Source organism: Genypterus blacodes, unplaced genomic scaffold (genome assembly GCF_046128005.1).
Source record: "Genypterus blacodes isolate CSIRO-AG114 ecotype Tasmania unplaced genomic scaffold, CSIRO-AGI_Gbla_v1 ptg000076l_1, whole genome shotgun sequence".
Lineage (NCBI taxonomy): Eukaryota > Metazoa > Chordata > Actinopteri > Ophidiiformes > Ophidiidae > Genypterus > Genypterus blacodes.
This window is the reverse complement of record NW_027466885.1, coordinates 5,423,366-5,447,027: the sequence shown is the minus strand read 5'-3', so window position 1 is coordinate 5,447,027 and position 23,662 is coordinate 5,423,366. Positions and strand designations below refer to the sequence as shown.

The following is a 23,662-nucleotide window of genomic DNA, read 5'->3' as shown; positions in this document are numbered from 1 at the left end:
ATAACTTTCATGTGAATGTATTTCATTTATTATTTGGTAATTAAGTTTGACAATGCGGTGGGGTGCAAATAACATAAAACACAAGTAAGTAGTTTATATGTACATAAAGTGACACTCAGTGACTGACATGTTCATATTTAAGCAGTTTCAATCTAATTCAGGGTCGAGGTGGAATGTCAAAATTGCAAAGATTATTTTATACTGAATCTTTATACTGAATCTTTACTTGTGTGTTACTTGTGTGTTCAAACTGCAAAAGGCTCAGTAATCCTAAATACATGTCCACTATTGAACTTTTATCACAGATGCCATAATGTAGCACAGAAGTTTATGTTCCATCATAATCATTGTTATCATCTTCGTCAACATGAGATAGAGGTGAATGAATATATATGAATGAAAAACAAAAGGCAGATGAAGACACCTAGAGATAAAACAAGTTAAAGACTAAAATTATTTCAAAAGTATTTCCCCTAAATGACATACATTGTTCAGTATTATAAAATCTATTATCCTCAGCAGAGCAATAATGATGCAATTAGTAATAATACTCAGTGTATACTCATTAAGTAAAAACAGATGGTGTGTGGTTAAAACATACCAAAAATAATATAGGCATGACAAAACATTTACAAAACTTAAAAGGTGACGCAAAACTCAATACAAACACATGAAATCAAAACAGGAATGTTAAATGGCAATTGCTAGCTTATTATTACAGACAAAATCTTCAATTAGTCCAGTATGGCGATGTCCCGACAACTAGCATTGATTAACAATCTGCACTCAAGATTTTTAGAGTCTGGTCGAATCATCAATGATCTCCACCTCTCCACCTCCCTCACCAAGTGCAGCAACCACAGTTGACAGTGTGGCATTAGGATCCAGCAAAGTAACCAAAGGCACATTCACACCTCTTTCTTGAAAGATCAGATTCTGCAGAGTCATAGCCTGCATTGAGTCAATGCCTAAGGATGAAAGAGGTAATTCGCCATCACTCAGCTCACTCTTGTCCATCCCAATGGTCTCACTGATCAAAGATACCACATACTCTTTTGGTGAGACAGAATCTCTTTGCTGACTTTGTGAATCTGTCTCATTTGACTTATGGAAAGCCTCATTTACCAAAGCAGACAGACGATTGGTCAAGGCAATATTCTGAGACAGGATGTTGAACCTGATATTTCTGAAGTGAAACCTGCACACAGCCTGTTGGGGTCTATTTAGCACAAGGCTCTGTTCCAGACTTTTATGAATCTCAGCTACTTCTAACACCATCATCCCCTTTGCTTCCAAAAAACGCTGGAAATGCTCTTTGTTCAAGAGGAGACCAAGGTTCAGAGCTCCCCAGCTGATAGACTGTCCAGGGAGCCCAAGTGAGCGTCTGTACTGACAGAACAAGTCAAGGAAGGTATTGGCTGCTGCATAGTTTGTTTGTGATGCATTTCCCAGAAAAGCTGAGATCGAGGAGTAACACACAAAGTAATCTAACTTGCAGTGCTGTGTTGCATGGTGCAAATTGAGGGCACCATTGACTTTGGGTTTGAGAACCTTCTCATACAGAGATTTATCAAGGGTCTCAATGAGACCATCATGCAAGACAACTGCACTGTGAAACACTCCTCTGATTGGAGGGTATTTCTGGTCAATGGCGGAAATAACCCTGCGCACCTGCTCAGAGACGGATATGTCACACTCCATACTGGTGATGCTAGACCCACATTGTTTCTCCACATTGTTTATCTCTTTTTGTACATCTGGTGTGGGCTTGCTCCTGGAGAGTATGATGATTTGTTCACCCCCTTTTTGTGAGATGAACTTGACAGTTTCAAAACCAAGACCAGAGAGACCACCAGCCACAATGTATACAGCTCTCTTCTGGAAAAGCTGCTTCTTTCTTGGCAGCAGCGGAATGTTAGACAGCTTGCTACCAATCTCTTTTTCCAGAGCTACAACTGGCAGTTTTTTTGAGCTGAAGTATGAAGCCGGGTTCTCCAAAGGAAGGATGTCAATGCCTTCAGTCTGCAGATTAAAGCTGTCAAGTGTGAATTTCCTGCTCAAGTTCAAAGACTTGAGCCAGGAATAAATGTGTGGCCTCTGTGCACTCAAGGATCCCTTTTGCAAAATGGCTGGCATATGAATCATCTGCACGTGAACATTGTCCTTCACACCCTTGAACACATCTTGAACCTGCAAACTCTGAATCTGAGATTCACAGACAATGACAACATTTTGGACCCCGGAAAAGCTGCAAGTGTTAGCAATCAGGGATTCGTCAAATGGAGGCAGGAGGACAAACGCATCCATTTGATTAACATTCACAAAGGATCCGTTGCATTGTGTGCCAACAGTCACGTTCCAACCTGATTTGTGAGATGTGAGAGACAAAACCTTCTCCAGAGCGGAGTCTGGAACAGATGAAATGATTCCGAGATGTTGTTTGGCTTTGGGCAAGGCTCGATGCAAGATCTCCCATGCAAGAACAAAGTAAGAGAGACAGGGTGTCTTTTGCAGGAATGGGAAGCGTTTGGTGCTGTAGCACACATCCTCTGGAACTTTGACCTTGTTTGCTGCCACAACCGGGTAACAGGAAGCAACATGGTCTCCCACTTTAAGTTTTCTGACATTTTTCCCGACTGCTGTAATCGTACCACAGAAATCAAGAGCAAGAAGCTTGTGGTTCTGAGATGAATGTTTGTTCCAGTAAAGTGTCTCGCCATATTCCAGATGTGAAGCACTGACAGGGAAGTAATCAGATGAATGAACAGCGATCTTCCTTGGCCGAATTTCAACTGATCTGTCACTGATTGGCTGATCACCATCACCCAAAAACGTGGCAGTAAGTTTAATCATCCTGTGTGAATCAGCTGTTTGTAAGGTGCAGAGCTCAGACAATGAAGGGGAAAAGCATTCCTCTGAACTGGCAGTGGTTTGGGGTTTGGTACGAACAATGGAGGGCTGCCAAATCAGCCCATCTTTCACTACCAGCTCTGGGTACTTGGTGCAAGGACAGGATCTCAGGACATGAGACAAAGCTGCAACATCCTGCTCAGAGTCAGTGCTTATGTCAATGAGTTGAAATAAAAGATCGGGTAGCTCTGCTGCAAAGGATCTGGTCATACCCACAAGAGCATAACCTGGACTCAAATAGTCAAGTGTGATGTCAGAAGAACAGTAGGTTACTGTTCTGATAGAGTTTGGAAACCGTATTCGCTTGAGTTCAAGGACTATTTGCCGTAAAGTTTCACAAGAGCTCGCCAAATTCTGCAGGACCACATCAGGTTCCATTGAAGAGAGGTCTTCTTGCCCCCCCAAAAACAAGACCTCATCAAAGTTTTTCTCAATATTAGTGATATTGAGATTTGCAAGCAGAGATGGAAAACCGTTCCTCAAGATGTCTTTTGCTTGTTTGAAGGTGACGTATTTTGATCTTAAGTCCAAGTGTTGTTGCAGGATGTTAGAGATCCCAATACGGTCACAGAAGACCAAGGCTTTGGGAAGATGAACAGATGTGGTGTCTTCCTGAATCACATTGTACTCATTGTGGTAGAAGTATTCCTCAACAACGTGAGAGCGGCTGCCGAGGTATTTGATTTGGGCCTGCTTGACCTCAACCAACACTCTGCCTTCTTTATCTGCGAAGCAGCCACAAACTTGAAAGTCATCAAGACCCACATCAACTGCTCTCAGGTAGATAATCATCTCATCTTGCAAGGGTTCGTACACTGTCAAACTTCCTATTTTGGCAGGAAACCCTGGCCTTCCAGCAAATATATGCCCTACACTAACTGGGAGGAGTTGCATCATGTAGTCCAGTATGACAGGATGAATACAAGAGTCATGCAACTGTGGCCGTAATCTTTCTGGAACTGTGATGACTGTGTAAGCCTCCTTGAGTTCAACTCCAAAGTGCACATCCCCCTTATTCTGAAAAACATCCCCATACTGAAAGCCTCCTTGAGAGAGATACCAATAGAACTCATCAGCACTCACCACAGATTTGCATCTTTTGTAGATGGAGTTTAAAGCCAGCTGTTGCTCCTCAATCTGCCTCTCTTTTTTGGAAACCACTGTGCCTGACGCATATACTGCAGATGGAGATAAGACAGTGAAAATTGTTCCCGTCTCTGTTTGCTCTAGCTGCACTTTCATTTCAGGTGTATTTGGGCTTAAAACAAATGGACTGTGGAAATTGACACTGAGCTGAAGTGAACTCAGGGGTACCTTTGGTTTGGCAGCGGCCATGTATGCGGCTAAACCCAAATCGGCATAGAAAGCTCCAGGGATGATGGGTATACCATTGTGTTTGTGCTCTAACAGGTAGAACGACGAATCAGAGGCAAGATCACAGCTGAAAACATTGCTGTCACTGCCTGTCTGGCACAGCACGGGGTGGTTACTCGCAGTACTTTTCTGTGCTGCTCCAATGATAACATCCCTATTGGAGCTATCAAACTGGTACCTCGGGAACGGCAGTGGCACTGTCTCAAATCCTCTGTAGAACATGTTCCAATCTACCTGAACGCCCAGCTCAAACAGCTTGGATACAACAGACAACAATGTTTCATGATCTTTTTCTGGCTGAACGGCAACAAGAACAGGGGCATTGTTTCCCAGCGATTCAATGATGTTTCTTTGCAGGGCTCGTCTTGGACCTATCTCAACATAGATTACGTTCTTCTTCCCTTTAGCTGATGACTTTACCGCCTGCTCAAATGACACCGGCTTGCGAATGTTTCTCGCCCAGTATTTACCATTGCAGAAATCACCCTGCTCTACCTCCTTGCCTGTCACTGTAGAGAACAACTCTGTGTCCAAATCATTCACCTTTAAGGAGCCAATGCTCTTCTCTATTTCAGGCAAAATTGGGTCCATCATGTGGCTATGGTAAGCAGCAGGGACATCTAGGATGCGCAGAAACAGATTCTTACTCTTGTTTGAGGTGCTTAGCTCATCATGGAGTTTCTCTATTGCATCTGCATCACCTGACAGGGTGCAGGACTGAGGGCTGTTGTAAGCAGCCAGGCAAATTTTCCCAGAATAACGAGGGAGAAGGGCAGATACCTCTGATACAGCTATGTTGCTAATCACAAGCATCTTCCCCCCTGTGGCCTTGCTCTGGAGAAGGCTGCGTAAATAAATGACTTTAACCGCATCCTCAAGAGACAAGAGGCCAGCGCAGTGAGCAGCTGCAACCTCGCCAACTGAATGCCCAAGTATTGCATCGGGCTTGACACCCCAGTGCCTGAGCAGGGCAACAATGCTAACCTGAATAGCAAAGAGGAGGGGCTGGACAACGTCTGTTCGTTTGAAGTCACTACTCTCAAACTCACTCTCAAGTGTGGCGACAATGTCAAGGGAACAAAATCTTTGAAAAATCTGTCCAATTTCTTTGATTTTGTCTCTGAAAACAGGCTCCTGTTTTAGTAGCTGCTTACACATGCCATGGTACGTGACACCATTACCACAGAAAACAAAGATCAACCTAGGATCTACAGTGGAGGGTGTAATGTTTTTGTCTACTGCAGATTTGATTTTCTCTTTGAGATCAACTACAGATGAAACCAAGATGGCCTTTCTGTATCTGTGCTTCTGATGGCTCCTCCTGCAGGCTGATGTGTACACCAGAGCATCTAGATCAATGTGTCTGTGTGCATCTAGCTGTTTGATGATGTCGTCTACTGTCAGAGTCAGAGATTTCTGTGAATTTGCTGACAACACAAAGTACTTCATCTGTTTCCCTTCATTCTGTCGCCCAGTGTGTGTCTGTTTGTGTTGTTCGACTATGGCATGTGCATTTGTTCCCCCGAAGCCAAAGTTATTCACTCCTGCAATTCTTCCGCCTGTGGTGTTCCATCTTTCTGTCTTTGTAGGAACTTTTATGTTCAGCGCTTTGGCATCAACACTTGAATTGTCTTCAGAATAGAAAACAGAGGGCACAATTGTTTCATGTTTCATCATTAAGAGTACCTTAATGAGTCCTGCAACTCCTGCTGCAGATTCAGTGTGTCCGATGTTGCTCTTCACAGATCCGATAATGAGGGTATTTGAACCAGGAGGTCTGGGTTTGGCGATGACGTTTGAGATGCTCCCCGCCTCTGTTGGATCTCCGACAGGCGTTCCAGTCCCATGGGCCTCCACATACTGGACATTTAGGAGGTCAGACCCCGAGTAGATTCTCCGCAGTAGATCCTCTTGTTGAAACGTGGAAGGCTTGGTCATTGGCGCGACTGTGTGACCATCTTGGTTGACTGCTGTTTTTTTGATGACACCCCATATATGGTCATTGTCCTGTATAGCCTGTTTCACATGTAAAGCAGTTGAGAATTATTGAGTGAGTTATAGAGCATATTAGAATTACGTTTATTTTCAAAAGAAGATCAGCTTATATTCATTGTTTTACAGATTTAGTTTACTGTTGAATGGAAAATATTTGTTTCCCTAACACTGTTCAAAATAGATAACAGATAAAGCAGCCAGCTTGTGTTAGAAGCAGCTCAGAATGTGTGTCCACAAACAGAAACCATTGAAAAGAGGAGAGGAATCAAAACATAACAAGCTCCTTATTTTAAACCAGTGTTGGCAATTTTCCACAAAGATTAATTATTTTCTACCGACGCTCATCAGAATGTTCCCAGTGATGATATGGGGAATACATATTGTTATATCAGTTATCATTCTGGTCCAAAGTATCGTTGGAGTAAATCATTATTGCTTACTATAACATGCATGAATAAAGTCCAAATAGCTTAGTTATTAGAAGAGGACGATTGTCCTTGCTTAGAAAACAACAATACAAATTAGCATAATATCATGTTGTAGGAAACACTTAAAGAATTGGTGAATGTTATTACATTAAAGATCATCATGGCAATATTGCTTATTATTATTAAATACAATTATTGTTATTATTTGTCCATATTCTGACCTTTTTCAGTGGCTTGAGGAGAACGACCCCGCAGCCCTCCCCTCTGCCATAACCGTCTGCTCGGCTGGAGAAAGGTTTGCTGGTGCCCTCAGGTGAGATCATCTTTGCCTTGCTGAGAGCAACAAACACTCTCGGCTCTATGATACAGTTGACCCCTCCACATACTGCCATCTCACAGTCTCCTGATGATTTAAAAAAAACAGTATTTATACATGTACAAATCTAAAAAAGCACTTATACAACTAATCCTATCAGAGTTGTCTGCTTGTTACATATAGACCTTGTTTAATGGCTTGACAGGCAAGATGAAGAGCCACAAGTGATGAGGAGCAGGCACAGTCTATGGAGAGTGAGGGTCCAGTGAAGTTGAAGATGTAGGAGACTCGGTTGGCTGATATGCTCATAGCGAGCCCTGTGCCTGTCCAGTGGTTGATCACACTCGGGTGCACATGTGCAGCATTTGTCTCATAATCTCTGTTCATGAGGCCTATGATAAAAAGTTCATAAAAGAGTGAATCAATTAGTGAAAAGGTTTGAGTTAAGCATGGATCTTTGCAGGAAAAACATTTTCTACTAGCAAATGCATTTAACATTATTATGAAAGTTACAATAAATGTTGAAAACATTTTAAGCATCTGACCGAAAAACACTCCCGTCCTGGTCCCATTTGCCTTCTCCATGGGCATTCCAGCATTTTCTAAAGCCCTGTACACACACTGAAGAAGCTGCTTCTGTTGAGGGTCCATTTGTTCGACTTCACTGTCACTGATACCAAAGAACTTGTGGTCAAATTCATTGAATCTGAGGACATTCACAAACAGAATATCAGATTTAGTACATTTGCAAGATTTCCTCATGTTCTTCACTGTCATTATTCTCTACTCAATATTCATTCATCCACATGTTTAAAGACCTTACCCGTCAATGAGGGAAGCCTTGGCCGTGCGAGATTTACCCGGTTTGTTTTCATCTGAGTCATACCAGTTGGATAAGTCAAATCTGTCCTTGGGAATTGGAACGGCGCAGTTCCTCCCTTCAACAAGAACCTTCCAGAAATTCTCAAGCCCTTCTCCTGTTCGAAAAAAAAAAACACAAAGTGAAGTTTTATAAATTAAATAAATATTTTGGCCAGAGTTCAAAAATCTTTCCAAATTTAAGGATGCATACCGCCTGGAAAATTGCATCCCATGCCCACGACGGCAATACCATCTTCGGCTTCGTCCATTCTGTCTTGACATCACCTGGAAAAACTGCAGAAAAGATTGAAAATCATTGCCCTGCATCAAGGCAACCGCAAATCCAGAAGTGAAAGAGTTCTGTAAACCTCTTTGTTATTAATCCGTTTGTGCCATGCATCCCTCACCTCACCATACCATGAGCCTTTTCATGTGGAGATGGTATCACTCCGACTTTATTCTTTTAGCCACCTTCTATTCCTTATAAAACATTAATGATTGACTGTATACGTGGCCATGGAGATGAAGGAGTTCAGTGCACACATTTATGGTGCCTCACGAATGATTAGACCATGTTTAATGAGGGGGTCAAAATGTTATCCAACATTGGCAGGTTTCGTTTGGCACTTATCCCCGTGAGTAACGATCATCCAAACAAGGAAATTGGATCTGAATTTTTTTCCTGGTAACTCTCAACTAAGCCTGTAAAAGTTTGTCATTCTGTTAACACATCCACTTTCACACTTAGTTCCTTTTTAAGATAGAAATGTGGACGATAATGTCAAAAGGTCAATAAATGATCTGTTTGTAGAGCAAGTGTGTAAAGTATATACAATCAGCTATGTTTGGAATATTTTCTGTAGGTCAAGACAGATTAGAGAGTAGATAAGAGATTAAAGCAGCAGAAAATGGAGAAACAGTGATAGTGATACAGTTGTATTCAATATATAATGTATTATAAAGATATTTAGACGATTAAGCTAGTTTAAGAACTATTTACATCTTCAGTTTCAAAGATACCATTTCAGATGGCCATTCTGGTCATTTGGAGACGTCAATATTTTGATGTTATCTCTGTTTTATTGCATCTTTTATATGCCCTCATTCTGCAGGGAGATAAATGTTTGTAACTTCTTTCCTGGTTGCTTACTACTGCAGAAAATGGTGCAAGCTGAACCTGGACCCTCAAGGAAGAAGAGAATGAATTTTGAGAATATCATCATCACTTGGGCTGTCCTCCAACAATAGCCTCAATTACAGTCACAACTATACTTGTACAGTACAAAATGTACTGAAGAGATGTATTTGCCAGAAACTTGTTACTATCCAGAAATGCCTGTTGCCGACTGATTACAATATAGAACATACAGTATGCAAAGAGGGATAAAAAGGTCATGGTGTAAAACTGAGTTTAATGTCAAATAGCACAGAGAAAAATACATAAAGACTTGTCAACAACATTTCAGTTCTACCTATATCAAATAGTCCTTTGTTAATATTAGAAGTCCAAAATATGCAAGGAATATTTATAGATCATTTGAGTAATGACTAGAAACATTATATGCTTTGTCTATTCAGACTGAAGATGTGCATGTGTTCTCTACGGCTGCACACACAGCACACCTGTCTTATTACATCACATTGTTCCTATATTAATAACCTCTAAAATGTTTAATGCATTTTATATTAAATCTCAATAATATTTTCTTAGTTATAAATAGTGCACTTGTGTACTTCGTAGAAAAGCAGCTAGAGGCTCAAATAAAGCTTTATAAATATACTGAAGATGTGAGAAAACACATCCATTACTGTAATGTGTATTTATTTGAGTCGCACTAATAGTGTCGGACCACTGTGGATTGCAAACGCGGTAGATTTTTTCATTTGAGTCACTCCCAGGTTACAGAAAGCATCTGACAGCTCAGGTCCCACAGCTTCTCCGCCACTTTGTCGTCTTTGCCTGCAGCCGAGCAGGAAGCTGGAGCGCAGTCGCTGCAAACAGAGGCGCGCAGGACAGCATGAGACACTCACAAACTGTCAGGGTCATTTTGTTTTCATGTTCAAACATTCACTGCTGCACTGTGAATCAAACAAAGCAGCTCTGTTCCTCTCTGGCTCAATCGGATACAAAGCTGCAAAGCCGAAAATGTGGCAAACTTAATGCCAAATGGAATGCCTGTGTTGACTTAAGCATAACCCTGGCTTGGCAATCACTAAGCTTTTAACATTGTTAAATAGGGACTGGACAGAAAGAGCAGAAACTCTTTTAACTCTCATTTAAAAGTCAAAGCAGCTGTATGAAATCTGAAGCGTTTCACTTTCCACCTCCATGTTTTGTGCTGAAACATTAAGACATCACCGTTACGAAATGTTTCCCAACCAACTTCTGCAAATGTTTCCAAGTTGCTTCTTGTTGCTTTTTCAGCTTTTCTAACACTCAGCATTACCTGTAGTAACCGCCGCTCTCCTTCTCTAGCGTTGGTTCCACCGCACAGTAAATGGTGGTCTGGGCCCCCTGGGCTGAGTTCTTGGTGAAGGGGCTGACCATCTTCATCATAAACTGCTGGAAGCCGTTCAGATGACGCCACAAGTCAGTCTGGACCACTCCTGGGTGGAGACTGTACGCGGTGACGCCTGTGCCTATGTGATAAATAAATACCACAGAAGAATGATTAAAAACTAATGGACTGATAAGGTCTGACCTCAACGCCTCCAGGGCTGTGAGCCGTAGGTGAACCAGGTAAGTGTGGGGTGATAACTGGTTGCCATCCAGGGCGTTTGCCAACTTAGACTTTCATCTCTCCCCAAACAGGGAAATGATTTAAATGGAAGCCATGTAGCCTCAGATAATAATTGATAATGAGGAGGACGTGGAGAACTTGTTTCCTAAGCAAGCGAGGACTTCTTTGGAAAGGGTTGACCCATCTTTTCAGGTGTGTCAACTTGACAGAGGAGATAAAAATGAATGATTGGAGCTTTGAACAGTTACCAACCCAGAATTTGAAAGAGAATAGACAAATGATCCTAAAGTAGGCATGAAAATGAAGTTAATTTCCTCTTCTGCTGATCATTTTCTAAAGATTCACAGCACAAGTATTCTAAAAATCCAAATAACGCACTTTGACCGAATTTATGTCCCTTTTACATAACGAAAGCAACGCAACTTATTGGTTATGTAGTCTTGTGATCGCTGTGGACAAATAGGAGGAAATAAAAACTCTGATTGGTATTCTTCCTCTTTTATGGAAGAAAATTGCTGCACCTTTGATCATTTTAAAAAGGGAATAAAGACAATTTAAGATGTACGGTGATCTATAATGACTTCCAAGTGTGTGCGTGTGTGTTTGTGTCTGTGTGTCTGTGTGTGGCAGAGGGGAGGGGGGATGACACACCTTGCAGTCTCTTTGCCAGTGAGTGAGTGAAGAGGACATTGGCCAGCTTGCTCTGGGCGTAGGCTGTTCTGGTGTTGTAACCCTTCTCACTGTTGATGTCCTCCAGGTTGATGGAACCCCAGCTGTGAGCCATCGACGACACGGTGACGATCCGGGCCGGCGCCGACCGCTTGATCAGGTCGATGAGCAAGTGCGCCAACAGGAAGTGACCTGGAGAAACGAAGAAGGGAAACATCTCCAGTTTGTAATGTCTGATTTAAAGGTGAGTCGTCTTTGTGATGGTCAAACTAATGATGTCAGAGCTGATCCACGCAACAATATTGATTATTTTTGTTGCAGGGAATGGCACTGTCCTTGTGGTTTAGCTATAAACCTCTGCAGGGGATAATATGTACACCTGATAAACTGAACCCTATCCTCGCTATCTTCCCGAGAGCTCAGTCTTATCAAACATCGGGGAGTAATAATGAAACAGGACCTGCTAGACAATAAAGCCCAGTGTCAAGCAGAGTTCATTAAATAGAAACATGCATTTTGTTAAAATGATTCTATTCTGAGAGACGCACTGATGTCATTTTCTTGGCGGCTATGAAGATGCAGCTGCCAGCTTGGCAGAGAAACAAAACAAACCCTCATGTGTGCCTGAGCAATGTTACAGTAAGTGTCTAGATCAATCAGTCCTTGGATGTGAACTGTACCACGATAAGATAACGCAAATGCTACAACAGAGTGTGAGGGCCAGCGTGGGGGGAAAAAAACGAAAGAGATTTACAAAATAATGTTGTAATAATTCCTGAGAAAAAAGTTGGAATTACATTACATTACAAGCATTTGGCAGGCGCTTTTATCCAAAGCGACTTACATTACATTACCACCCTACGCAGAGGGGGGAGCAATTGAGGGTTCGGTGCCTTGCTCAGGGGCACCTCGGCAGGGACTTGAACCGGCGACCCTCCAGTTCCCAAGCGGAAGCACTACCCACTGAGCCACTGCCTCCCCAAATTCTGTGTATAAGACTGAATATTCTGACTTTATTTGCTTGTAATATTTCAACTTTTTCCTTAAACTCTCCTTTTTTACAATGGTGCTAATGCTACATTGTAGAATGTTCTAAGTCAGAATATTGATATTTACTCCTACATGTATGTATATGTTTCATTTTCATTCTTTGATTGCAGCTCTGGTTGGACTTTAAAAGGTTTTAGTTACCAAAGTGATTGACCCCAATCTGTGTCTCGAATCCGTCTACTGTTTTCCCGTACGGACAGGCCATCACTCCAGCGTTGTTGATGAGGATGTTGAGTTTTTCTTCTCCTGCAGAAAGAGAAAATGATAAATAACAAAATGTGATTTTACAGCAGAACACACATTCTCCTCTCAGATGTAATTCCAGCTTCATACCTTTATTGATGGCTTCGGCGAACTCTTTAATCGACTTGGTGTCCGACAAGTCCAGTTTCATGCACACAATGTTTTCATTGCCGGAGAGTTCGATGACTTCTTTCAAGGCGGTCTGTGCTTTTTCCATATCTCTGCACGCCATGATGATCCTCGACCCTAACAAACACAGATTACATTGCAAGAAATAGGCCAAACCACTTTAAATAAGATATATAATACATAAAACATTTGATCTCACTTCCAATGCAACTATTGCCATTTGTACAAATAATTGATAGTTTCTGTGTTCTCATCTCTTTAACTGATACATTCCCTCTCAGAGTGAAGTACTTAATGATGCAATCTTGTATGAAAAGTTCCACATTTGATGGATTGACGGATTGACTGGATGGATTGATTGACGTTTTTACAACCTTGTGTAATGTAAACTGAATCCAGAAGATGGCAGCCATCAATAAAGCAAAGGTGTCAACTGTTTAGATTACAACCAATGATGGTGGATGTGTGTCCGAAACGTTCGTGTTCTGTAAATTAAGGATGAATTGTAAGAACAGTGCACCTCTCTTTGCCAGGTCTATGGCTGTTTCTTTGCCAATCCCCGTGTTGGCACCAGTGATCAGCACGGTTTTGCCATCCAGCCTCGCTGTAGAGGACCAGGACCTCCCGAAGATGGTTCTGGAATGTTGAGAAATCGGTGAAACTTGTGCAATCGGATCATGGGCGTGATCGGCAAAGTGTTACGGAAGCAAAACTCTCTCCGTCGATGATATAAACCAGCCATAGTTAGTTTGTTTACCACTAAGGAAAACTTATAATCGTTGTTATTAGTCTTCACACTGGCGCCTCACCTGCATGTGGCTTGCATCTCAGCTCAGTATCTCCCGGAAGTTAATATCAGGGCTGAGGTTTATAGACAGAACAATCCCACAGAGCTCACCGAACGCGTTTACGCCTTGAAAAAAGCAACAAATGAGCAACATAGATGCCGTCTGAAAGGCTGTGACAATCAGCCAATCAAATGCCCGCTTGTTTCCCAACGCCGATTGTCATGGTTAAGCTTGATGCGTTCGAGTACTCGTCGGATTGTGGTACAGACCATATATCTAAGGAGTAACCAAGACTTCAGTGAGTTTGAGTGTTTCTCCAAAGAAAAAACCAACGCACGATATACAAACATGGAGGTGCAGAAGACCTTAACGCTGCTTAAGTTATTTTATAGACGGAAATACACATAATTACTTCAGGGCGTGTCTCCTTTTTACAGCCGTCTTTAGGTGTCTTCCAGTGTTTATTGAACGCAGCATTAGCTAGAGAACGCCCTCATGTGGTGTATGTTTGATTATGCACACGGGGCGCACCGGACATAATATGACATACTGTACATGCGCTTGTTTTAAAAGTGATGCATCCAAATGCGATGTTTTAAAGGAGAATTTTAAATGGAATTTTATTTACACGGCAATTATTTATACTACATATACTACGAATGACTACTATCATGCGGTCTCAAATGGCACATTACTACTACTGTGACTTACTTATTTACTTACTACAATGACAACAAAACAACAACAATAATTATAATACATGTCTTTATTCGTTACATTTGTGTGTCAATGTAGGTATTTATTTAATTGTGAATTGCTTCTTCTTTAAACAAGCAGATTTACTGTCGACTGGAGGATTAAACCCCATCCGTAGTATAAACTGTAATATCTTTTAAATCCGAAAGCGTCTCTTCTGCCTACTGATGTCATGTTCTCCACTACACTTCAAACTCTGTCCGCTAGGTGCCAGCAGCAGACCACCTGAACTGTCGGCATGATTGCATTTAGTTGGTTTGACATTAAAGCCTGTGTTGTGTCTGTACACAGATTGCCATGTGTGAGATGGGGCAAACTGTGTCCTTGGCTGAGATCTTACTGTGCAAATAATTCCGCGGTAAAACCACGCTCGTGTTTTCCTCACATTTTACTTAAACACCATAAATAGATCAGTGATATGGTAGAAACTGTATGGCGCTCTACAGTAGGATTACTCTTCACTCTTTCATTCTTAAATCCAGTGGACACAAGGTCATTAGAACAGGAAGCACAGTGACGTCCATCAGCTGATTGTGTGTCAGCAAACATTTCCTTCCCTTTGCACTGCTCGATCAATCACCACGGGATTGTATGACTGTGTGTATGTCTCTCTCTCTGTGTGTGTGTGTGTGTGTGTGTGTGTGTGTGTGTGTGTGTGTGTGTGTGTGTGTGTAAAGAATGGGGGGAGGGGGATAAATAACACAAAGAAGTGTTTGATTGTATGGATTAAGGCCATAATTAGATCTTCACTGTTTACCAATCAGACAGATTGAGGCTTGATTATATCTGTGTGCACTTTATCTTGATCGTGTTGCACCCAGAGGCCCCCCTCCCCTTCCCCCACTTCCACCTCCCCCTATCAACTTCCTCTTCCATGTTTATTGAAGCAACAAGCGGTGGTAAGTGGCCACGGATTCATTTTTCACTCATAACAATTAGATTTACTGTGGGCTCTTCTCATTGAATCACATTATGTGACAGTAGCAGTGTATAAAACACTTGGAGTGACGTCATAATATAATATAAATACCAGGCAGTCCAGAATAGAGAACAAATATCAATCAGTCGTATCACTTTACTATGAGATTCTCCTGGTGTCACATTAGCAGCTTCCCAGTCTAAAGACACTGGAGAAGGAAAGAGGATTCACCATTCGGGGCCACTGAATAAACTATGAGAATCCATTAGTCATAACGGGAACATCGTGCTTTTGTAGCATATGAAATCAAATAAACAGATAAAACTTCTCACTGAGCTTGTCCAACCTCATACATCCTGTTGGCTTTATCGTCACAGGGACAGAATCAAAGCTTTCAAGCTTCTTGTACTGCTTTCCAAGGCCACCACCTTCACTGCCCTTGGCCTCACACGCAGGCGTCTCTCAGTCTGCTTTGTGCACTAAGCTCTCATTTACAAAATCTCAGCATCGATAAACATCTCCCAGCAACCTCCTCTCCTCCCTATCACCTGTGCTGCTCTGCTGTCCCTCACATGTTGTTTAGTCTGGCTCTTTGTGTTTGCATCTGTATGGCTCTGTACAGTTTCTCACCCTCTTATAGCTGTTACATAACACATCAATGCTCACATTCATTTGGCTAATGCTGTTGACCCTTGCTGATCTCATCTCAGGCCTTTCCCGGACCCTTTCAACCATTTCCCAGAGATCTCAATCTATACTGTGGTAATTACGTCCAGTTTAAATCCAGTTATACACCAGATGACAAGCACCCTTCCTCCTGTTTGCACAAACACAAACACACTGTAGCGTTTAACTCAGCGACCCTCCATAATGAAGCCCAAGCCTTTTTTCCCCTCACAGGTTTTCGGGGTTCATTTCGCTCATGTAACACACATCTGGGTCACCTCTGGTTCACCCTCTCCTGAGATACCAACACAACTTTCATGAGAAATGGTTTGTCCTGTTGTTGACACAGTCCAGAGTTAATCACTGAGGGATGACGGCGTTCCTAACTTTGGTCCCAGAGAGACGAACCTTAATCATGCAAGTTATACAACACTTCCCCCATGTGGCCTTAAATGTACTTTCTGTTTTTAATGACGTAGACAGAGGTAATGAAGTGCTCAAGTTCCATTACTACAAAGGAGACTCATATGGAATGTTTAGTCTGAATGTAAAAAGTAATACATACATACATACATACATACATACATACATACATACATACATACATACATACATACATACATACTTACATACATACACACATACATAGTGCAGTTTTTAAGCGCAGTGCCGGTCTGAAATGTACTTGGCTACTTTCTACAGTCTGTCTTCATTTTGCAGAACACAGCTGCAACAAGATGAATCTCTCCTTTGTAATGTACATGGTCCCAAAAGGAGACTATAGATCAAAGAATTCTGTCTCAGCTCCTGATGAATGTTCATTCTTTCCTTCATCAGACCAGAATCCAGCCAGTGAAAGCGTTCTCCCTGTACTGGCCGCAGTGCTTTCTGCTTTTTTTTTTACCTCCGATGTAATTGCCCCTCTGACACACACCAGAGGGGGCACTATGCTCAAATGTACCAGAGACAGTATGTAATCCATTTTCAGCCCCCTAAGAAAAGCTCCTTCCACCTTTTCATCTCCATCGTTTGATCAGCAGAGAGCCCTCTGTCAGAGATAGAAGATAGGGATAAAAGGCATCACAGGAGCACAATGGTGTGTGTGTGTGTCTGTGTGTGTGTGTGTGTGTGTTTCTAATGTAAAATCATTAATGTGTTCTGCCACGGTGAGGCTCTGCTGCTGCTTGAAGGTGAGCAGACAGTTGTTACGGCCCTGCAGCAGTGCGGCTCCCTGGGCTATTTTTAGAGGCGCCTGCAGGAGGCCACATAGTAGGTCAGTGTTGTATACGACTGCGGTCTGTTTTCCTGGCTGCTGCATGACATTTATAGTAGCATGAGAAGCAGTGTCGCATTTCAGCGTGAGAAACGATGATTCATGATAACATTGTGGCAATAAGAGCATTTCAAGTGCCTTTAAAGACGCAGGGCCAGATGAGGTGAAGGGAGTAACTCAACAGTGATGTTTACTGACCTCTATTGGTGAATAAGAGCGTTGCACAGACACAGCTAAGGTCTCCTAAAGGTCATCTTAAAGTGATCCTCCAGACATTTCACAGCACTTCACAATCTTGGGGTTCTTTACGTCTGAACCAGGGGGCTGAATTTGTTGTTTGTATGTTTCGTGTTGTTTTCTGGAGGTCTTTGGCCTTGGAATTTGGCTTTTGAATGGGAGAAGTGGGGGAGAAGAGAGGAGAAGAGAAGTAAACATGCCGAAGTTTGGTTCTTTTTGCAAACCACAAATGACAGCAACTTAACAAAAAACAATTTTCTGCAAGTCTGTTTATCTCCAACCTTCCGCAAACACACAGGTTTGATGTGGCAGTAAAAACACATGATGCATTCAAAGACCTGTGATTACTTTATGGCTTTCACACAGTCACTCAGACATTTTGGCTCATGTTAGCAGCGATTTATGAGTTAATTACTGATCTGTGCTATCTTTACGTCTCCCTTCTCAACATTACAGTTCCTCTTTCTGCCACCGTTTTCTAGAAGCTGTACAAGGGTGCGTCCCCTTCCTAATATCGTTCCACCATGAGAACCCAAGTCATTCATTACGCATCACTACATTCTTGTACTTTTATTGCTTCTAGAATGATGTCATAGTGTCAAAGTTTAACACACTGTACACACACTCAGATCTGAATCCAGTGTGTGCTTCCTCTTCATGCGGCGATGAGGTGCGGCTTCGCCAACTACATGGACTTTATCCAGCGCTGAGTGAGAACGATTCATCATGCCTGATCATTCAGCAGATGGCCAACTGGTGTCTGCTCACACACCCGCTTGGCTACATTTGATCCCCATGACTGATGACCTTTTCAGGCTATGTGTGTGTGAATATCAGTGTCTTAATATTAATACCCAGTGGAAATATGAAAGATGAATAGACTGGGATCCCTCCACCAAGGCCTGACAACCAGACTTTGGCATCAGATATGTACGTATTGTATATTGTTTGGAGTTTGCGATATGAAAAATCTACAATTTCTCAAGCAGCTTGTTCCCTCAACTGTTCCCAGGCCACTCACACACATTACATGGCATTTAATGTTTGTGCGAAAAAAATAGACAGAAGATAGACGGTCTAATAAAGCGATAGACTGAAGTAATAATTACTTCACAATGTTTCCTTTCATATCTCTAAGTTATTGCCCACCTACTCCACCTGCTTCAGATTAGGCTGCATGATTTGTTGCTTGTGTTCCTGGGAAAAGGTTCATTCTGCAGCCACGTATGAGGAAACAGAGGCGATGTTTAGGAGAGAAAAGGGAGGATGATGGGTTACGAAACAAAGCAGGACACGTGAACAATACTGGTGCAGAGGTTCTGACCTTTTCTATGCCCAACAGGATTCTGAGATTGTCTGTAATTTGGGTCCGATGTGGAATGATTGACGGATAACGTTGCAAGCAGCGATCCTAAGTATAGACGGATAAATATTGGTTTGGTTTTCTGCAGTATGACATCCAGGAACGAGTCGTCTGCAGCTCTAACACAGCATAAAGCGCAGGTTTGAAACCCGGAGGAGAGCTGGCAGATTTACACCTCTGCACAGTGTGTGTGTGTGATGTAAATCACAGTGGATTTTTCCTCTGCGTGAGTTCAACGAATACCAGTGGACTCGCCTAGGACACAGCTTTGATTTGTGGTTCCCTTTAGATTAGATCATGTAAGAAATTGCATCATCGCTAATTGAATATAAACTAGATTTCAGCGCTAATCAAATGGATTAGTAGGATTCTCAGGGAGTAGAGCTGTAAGTGCATCTTCCCAGCTTAGTTGAATTTGTCTTAATGGACACATGTGAGAACCTTGAGAGTCTGGCTGACTGCAGCTTTGTTTGTCCTTGGAAATTTGCCATTTTGTTCCGCTGCATTGACTCCACTCACCTCTCAGGCTCTATGGGGAAGGTGGAGGCGCATTATTAGACATAATTTGCTTTAACATAATGTTTACTGCATCGTCACATGTCTCTTTGGAATTTCTGTAAGTTATAATCAAGCTCAAATGAATGAAGCTGTACTATTTGGGCTCAGAACTTATCAATCAGAGGCTCACAAAAACCCTTTCAAAAAGTGAGCGGGCTTTCCTTCTTTTTCTAATAATAAAACAAGCTCTCCACCCCCAGTGTGCAGAAAGATGAAGAGTAGCTGCAGTGTGAAGAGACTCTTGTCCCTCAGCATTACCACGCCGAGCACGTCACTCTCTGCAAACTCTTCTACGCTTTTCACTGGAGCCATTCAGACCAAATGAGCTGCAGAGCCGAATAGAAAGAGAACGGAGTCTGTTCAAAGAAACGTGACTCGGGGGGGCAACGCTGAGAGTGGGAGGGAGAGAGAGAGAGAGAGAGAGAGAGAGAGAGAGGGGGAGAGAGAAAGAGGGGGGAATGTGCAGGGTTCATATGCATCTGAATGAGAGAGAAGAACATTGGATTCCAGCTGTGAGAGGAGCCGTCCAGCCATGATGCATTGATATTCCTCTCATGTCCTTGAGTGCTTTGGCTGGTTGGAAATTGAGGTCATAAATGTGCCCCTGTGCTCATCACCAAGGAAACGACTGTATCTGCACTCACCGTCAGCAGACAGAAGCCAGCGTGGTCCCGAAACCCCTTTGATATGATAATAATAATGAAGAATAAGCGCCTCGGTGTTCATCACAGGTGGTGATGGTGGAAAATCAATATGTTCGTCTTCAACCCGACGTTCTAAAACCCCACGGTGCCACGGGGCAAATGATAAATGGAGAGTTTGGATCAATTCCAAACCCTTCTGCCTGCTATCAGTGCTGTACATGTCAATATCTGTACTGGAGGTGTGAGGCATTGAATATTCAGCGAAACATCATTTGAGCTCAAAGTGATAAAAAGAGGGAAGGACGTTATTAGCAAGCCAAATAGCAAAAGGGTGCTAAATTGTTTCTGCCACTCCCCGGTCCGTCCTAATGAGGCTCTGGGCGGCTGCTTCACATAGTTGCGTCTTGTTATCACGTAAGCTGTAAAAGCAGAACGGTGCAAATAGGTTTTCGTGGTTTTGTTTTGGCCATCGGCTGTTTACTAGGCTTTCTGTTTGTTGTGCTGTTTTGGCACAGTTCAAGACTTGAACTCCTCACATGAGATAAAAGGTGAAAAGATACTCCTCCTCCTCCTCCTCCTCCTCCTTTACCTCGAATTTTACTATTTCACTTCATATCTAACTAGGCTTCAAGGTCAGACAGTTCCGCTGCCTCCAGAGCTTTTTCTGCTTTCGCTTTCCCCTCAGCAGATTTTTTTTTTGTCGTAATAATAATGTTTACGCACGGCTACAGACTATTTTGGCGGCCTAAAAACATGTGTGTGTGTCTGTGTGTCTGTGTGTGTGTCACTGCCGGGTTGTCTCTGCGCTTTCACTCCCTCACGCTCCAGCAGGACAGAACACAATGGGGAGCTGGCCTTGTTTACGTGCCTCCTCGCCGAAAAGCATCAAACAGTGCGGCAGTGTTGTTTGAGGGGAGACTTGGCACAGTGGTGTGTGTGCACAATCCTCCCACCCGTTATTTCTGGCCCCCAGCTACCCCGGCAACCCCATCACCCCTCCCGGTTACTGGGATGAGAAAGTTCTATCGGCCTATAAAAGGAGAGAGGACAAAGATTCTGTGTTGGTGCTTTGCTTCCACGACAATGGCTTTTCCCACCGTGTCGAGCTAAAGGCCATGTTGTTGCGGGCAGACGAGGGTCCACTGGGATTTACGTGACTTCAGTTCTGCTCAAATCAGTCGATGCCCAGTGGGGACCTGCCAAATGCATTTTGAGTCGTGTCAAGCCTGCATTGAAGGCTGTATGGTCTCAGTGATACACCACACATCAGCTGTTTTGGCAGTTTACAGATCTCACATCATGAAGGTCTGCTGAGATAAGATATGGTGGAACTTTATCAACCTATAAGGGGAAGTGAAGCCATTGCTGCGGCTTTAAACAATGACCCAATGTCTGATTTGGGAGACAAAAAGACAGACAGGAGATTTAATTGCATTCTACTTAACAATGTAAAGGTATTGTACAGAATTAGTACTGTAAGATAGCGTCAAATTCAATGCTTAAGAAAAAGTAGTGACGGGCAATGTCTCCGATTTGGGGGTTTGAGATCAGTTGAAGGCATCCAAACTTATCAACAGTCCAGGTTTTTGCTGCATTTACTGAATCCCAAGTCCTAAATTCAGTAGCAAGTCAAAAGATAACATGTAGGGCAGGAGCAGAAAAGAGCAATACATGGAGAAACACAAAGTACATAGACATTCTGCAGCACTACATGTGTCTGTGAGCATGTAGTCACACACACACACACTCACAGCCAGCCTGCGTCTGTGTTTGAGCTTTGGACTCACTAAGAAGCTCAATGTGACTGTGTGCTATATTAAGATAATGAGATCTACTTCCTATGGATGGATCTTATCAACGACCCTGACCCTTAACCCAGGCGGTCAGCGGGACAATGTTTACAACGGCTCTCATTGTTTTCGCTGGATCAAGTTAAGTTCCATCATTTCACCCAGGAGTCAGAGAACTAAGCCTCAGGTGCAAAGTGGTGTACGATTAAAAGAGTTCAATCTTAATTACTGATAAATGCAGACCTTTGTTTGTTCCTAAGCATCTTAGTGAGGATGCAGGAAGTTGATGAGGAGACGGAAGCAGGCTGCTGTAGTCCTCCTAATGCTGAAAACAATGTTGTGTTGTCACTCAAAATATTAGTTTGTGAAACAACCATTAAACTTGTGAGGGTAAGAACAAGTTTCCCTTATTTATTGTGCTGTTAAATCAACAGTATGTTCAGCTTTTCAGGGGGGGAAATTAGGATTCTGACACAAGAAGAAAGATTATCTACAAAAGCAAAACCTATATGAATAAATGGAAAGTTGGAGACAGAGATTGAATATCTGCAATGATAAAACAAACATCTACATCTCCAGGCTACTACCTCCTCTTACCGCAAATACTCTAAGCTTTATTCTTCATTGAGTCACAAATAGGCTGAGATACAAGTTTTCCTTTACTCGCCAACAGCAATATCTCAAGAATCTATGAGACACATAAATTCGGTGTTTCCAGTCTGTTTCCAGGAACTACAGTCAGATAAATGTCTTGGTTGTTTCTGCAACATCTGAACCAGAATACTGATTGTCTCACACACACACTACAAACTGGTTCTTTCCTCATACTGTGCGTGTGTGTGTGTGTGTGTGTGTGTGTGTGTGTCAGGGTTTATATAATGGTGCCAGAAAGGCTCTGCCCGGTTGCATAAGGACGCCTGATGATGGTGATGATGAAGGCCGACTGCCCACTAGGGAGGAAGCATGATGGTAATCAGACGGGTCAGTGTGTGTGTGTGTGTGTCTGTGTGTGTGTGTCTGTTTTTACTTCAAATTGCAGAAGCCGCCGTGTTTGCTTTGCCAACACTGAGACACAGTCGGAATCTGGACTGATAACGACGACTGTTGTGGTTACACAAGAACCACAGGTCAGAGAAATGTCACCGGAAAAGAGGCTGGACATATTGCTAAAACTGTGCAACTTCAAACAGCACCAGGGTCGATTGATAAGTTCTGAGCCTGAGAGACAATGAAGGGGTGGGGGTGTGCATTCATTTGAGATGAGTCATTATAATGTACAAGTTCCATTGCCTCTGTAAATTGTGCAAGATGGACGAACCAGGTCAACGTACAGTGATGATGTACTTACTGCCTGTTTGCTAATCATGTTTGTGGCTCTGAAACAGTTCAGCAGCCTGCCTACTGGCCTGATTTCCCACTGCAGACTTTCGCTTCTTCCCGAAACTGAAAACGGCTTGAACCGCCAATTGACTGGCCTCAGATTATGACATCACATCAGATTATTGACAGCCTAGAAACTGAGTTCCGTGAAATTGGTATAAAGACGCAGAAGCTAGACTGAGATTATGTAAAAACAACAAAACAATACATTCGGCTTAGAATTTATCAATCGGACTCTGCGTGCAAATTTACCCCTGAGCCCCCAGAGGACTGAGTGTGAGAAACAAAAATAATGGACATGGAATTCAGGTCAGCGGGCTTATGCGGCAGATTTCAGAACACGCAGCCTCTCGCATGGAACACAGCGATGCAGAGCGTCCCCCAGCCCAGCGAGCTTCCTGATGCCGTGATGGATAGCAGCATCGCAATTTCCTGTAGCTGCTGTTGCCTCCAACAAGAGCATAAAAGGTCATTAAAACAGAAGAAAAAAAGGCTCAATCCTGCACTAATGTCATGTTTGATTTATACTTTTGTCCTTCATGTTCTCTTGTCTCATGATATAGCCTTTACTT

The 23,662-nt window shown here is 42.7% G+C and overlaps 2 protein-coding genes across 2 annotated transcripts; both read right to left on the bottom strand.

Moving 5' to 3' along the window:
* Positions 1–214: 214 nt before the first annotated feature.
* On the bottom strand, positions 215–9,180 carry LOC143006767 (phthioceranic/hydroxyphthioceranic acid synthase-like). The gene is made up of 7 exons (XM_076158045.1): positions 8,292–9,180; positions 8,096–8,178; positions 7,847–8,000; positions 7,569–7,729; positions 7,209–7,415; positions 6,929–7,110; positions 215–6,300 (listed from the first exon to the last, which is right to left on the bottom strand). The coding sequence occupies exons 2-7, from the start codon at positions 8,151–8,153 to the stop codon at positions 796–798; spliced, it is 6,267 nt and encodes a 2,088-aa protein (XP_076014160.1). The 5' UTR covers positions 8,154–8,178; positions 8,292–9,180; the 3' UTR covers positions 215–795.
* Positions 9,181–9,276: 96 nt separating this feature from the next.
* On the bottom strand, positions 9,277–13,681 carry rdh12l (retinol dehydrogenase 12, like). Its single transcript, XM_076158046.1, has 7 exons — positions 13,526–13,681; positions 13,237–13,352; positions 12,678–12,833; positions 12,486–12,590; positions 11,277–11,486; positions 10,332–10,524; positions 9,277–9,876 (listed from the first exon to the last, which is right to left on the bottom strand). Exons 1-7 carry the CDS (start codon positions 13,540–13,542, stop codon positions 9,774–9,776), a joined length of 900 nt encoding a protein of 299 aa, XP_076014161.1. The 5' UTR covers positions 13,543–13,681; the 3' UTR covers positions 9,277–9,773.
* Between the last annotated feature and the right edge of the window lie 9,981 nt (positions 13,682–23,662).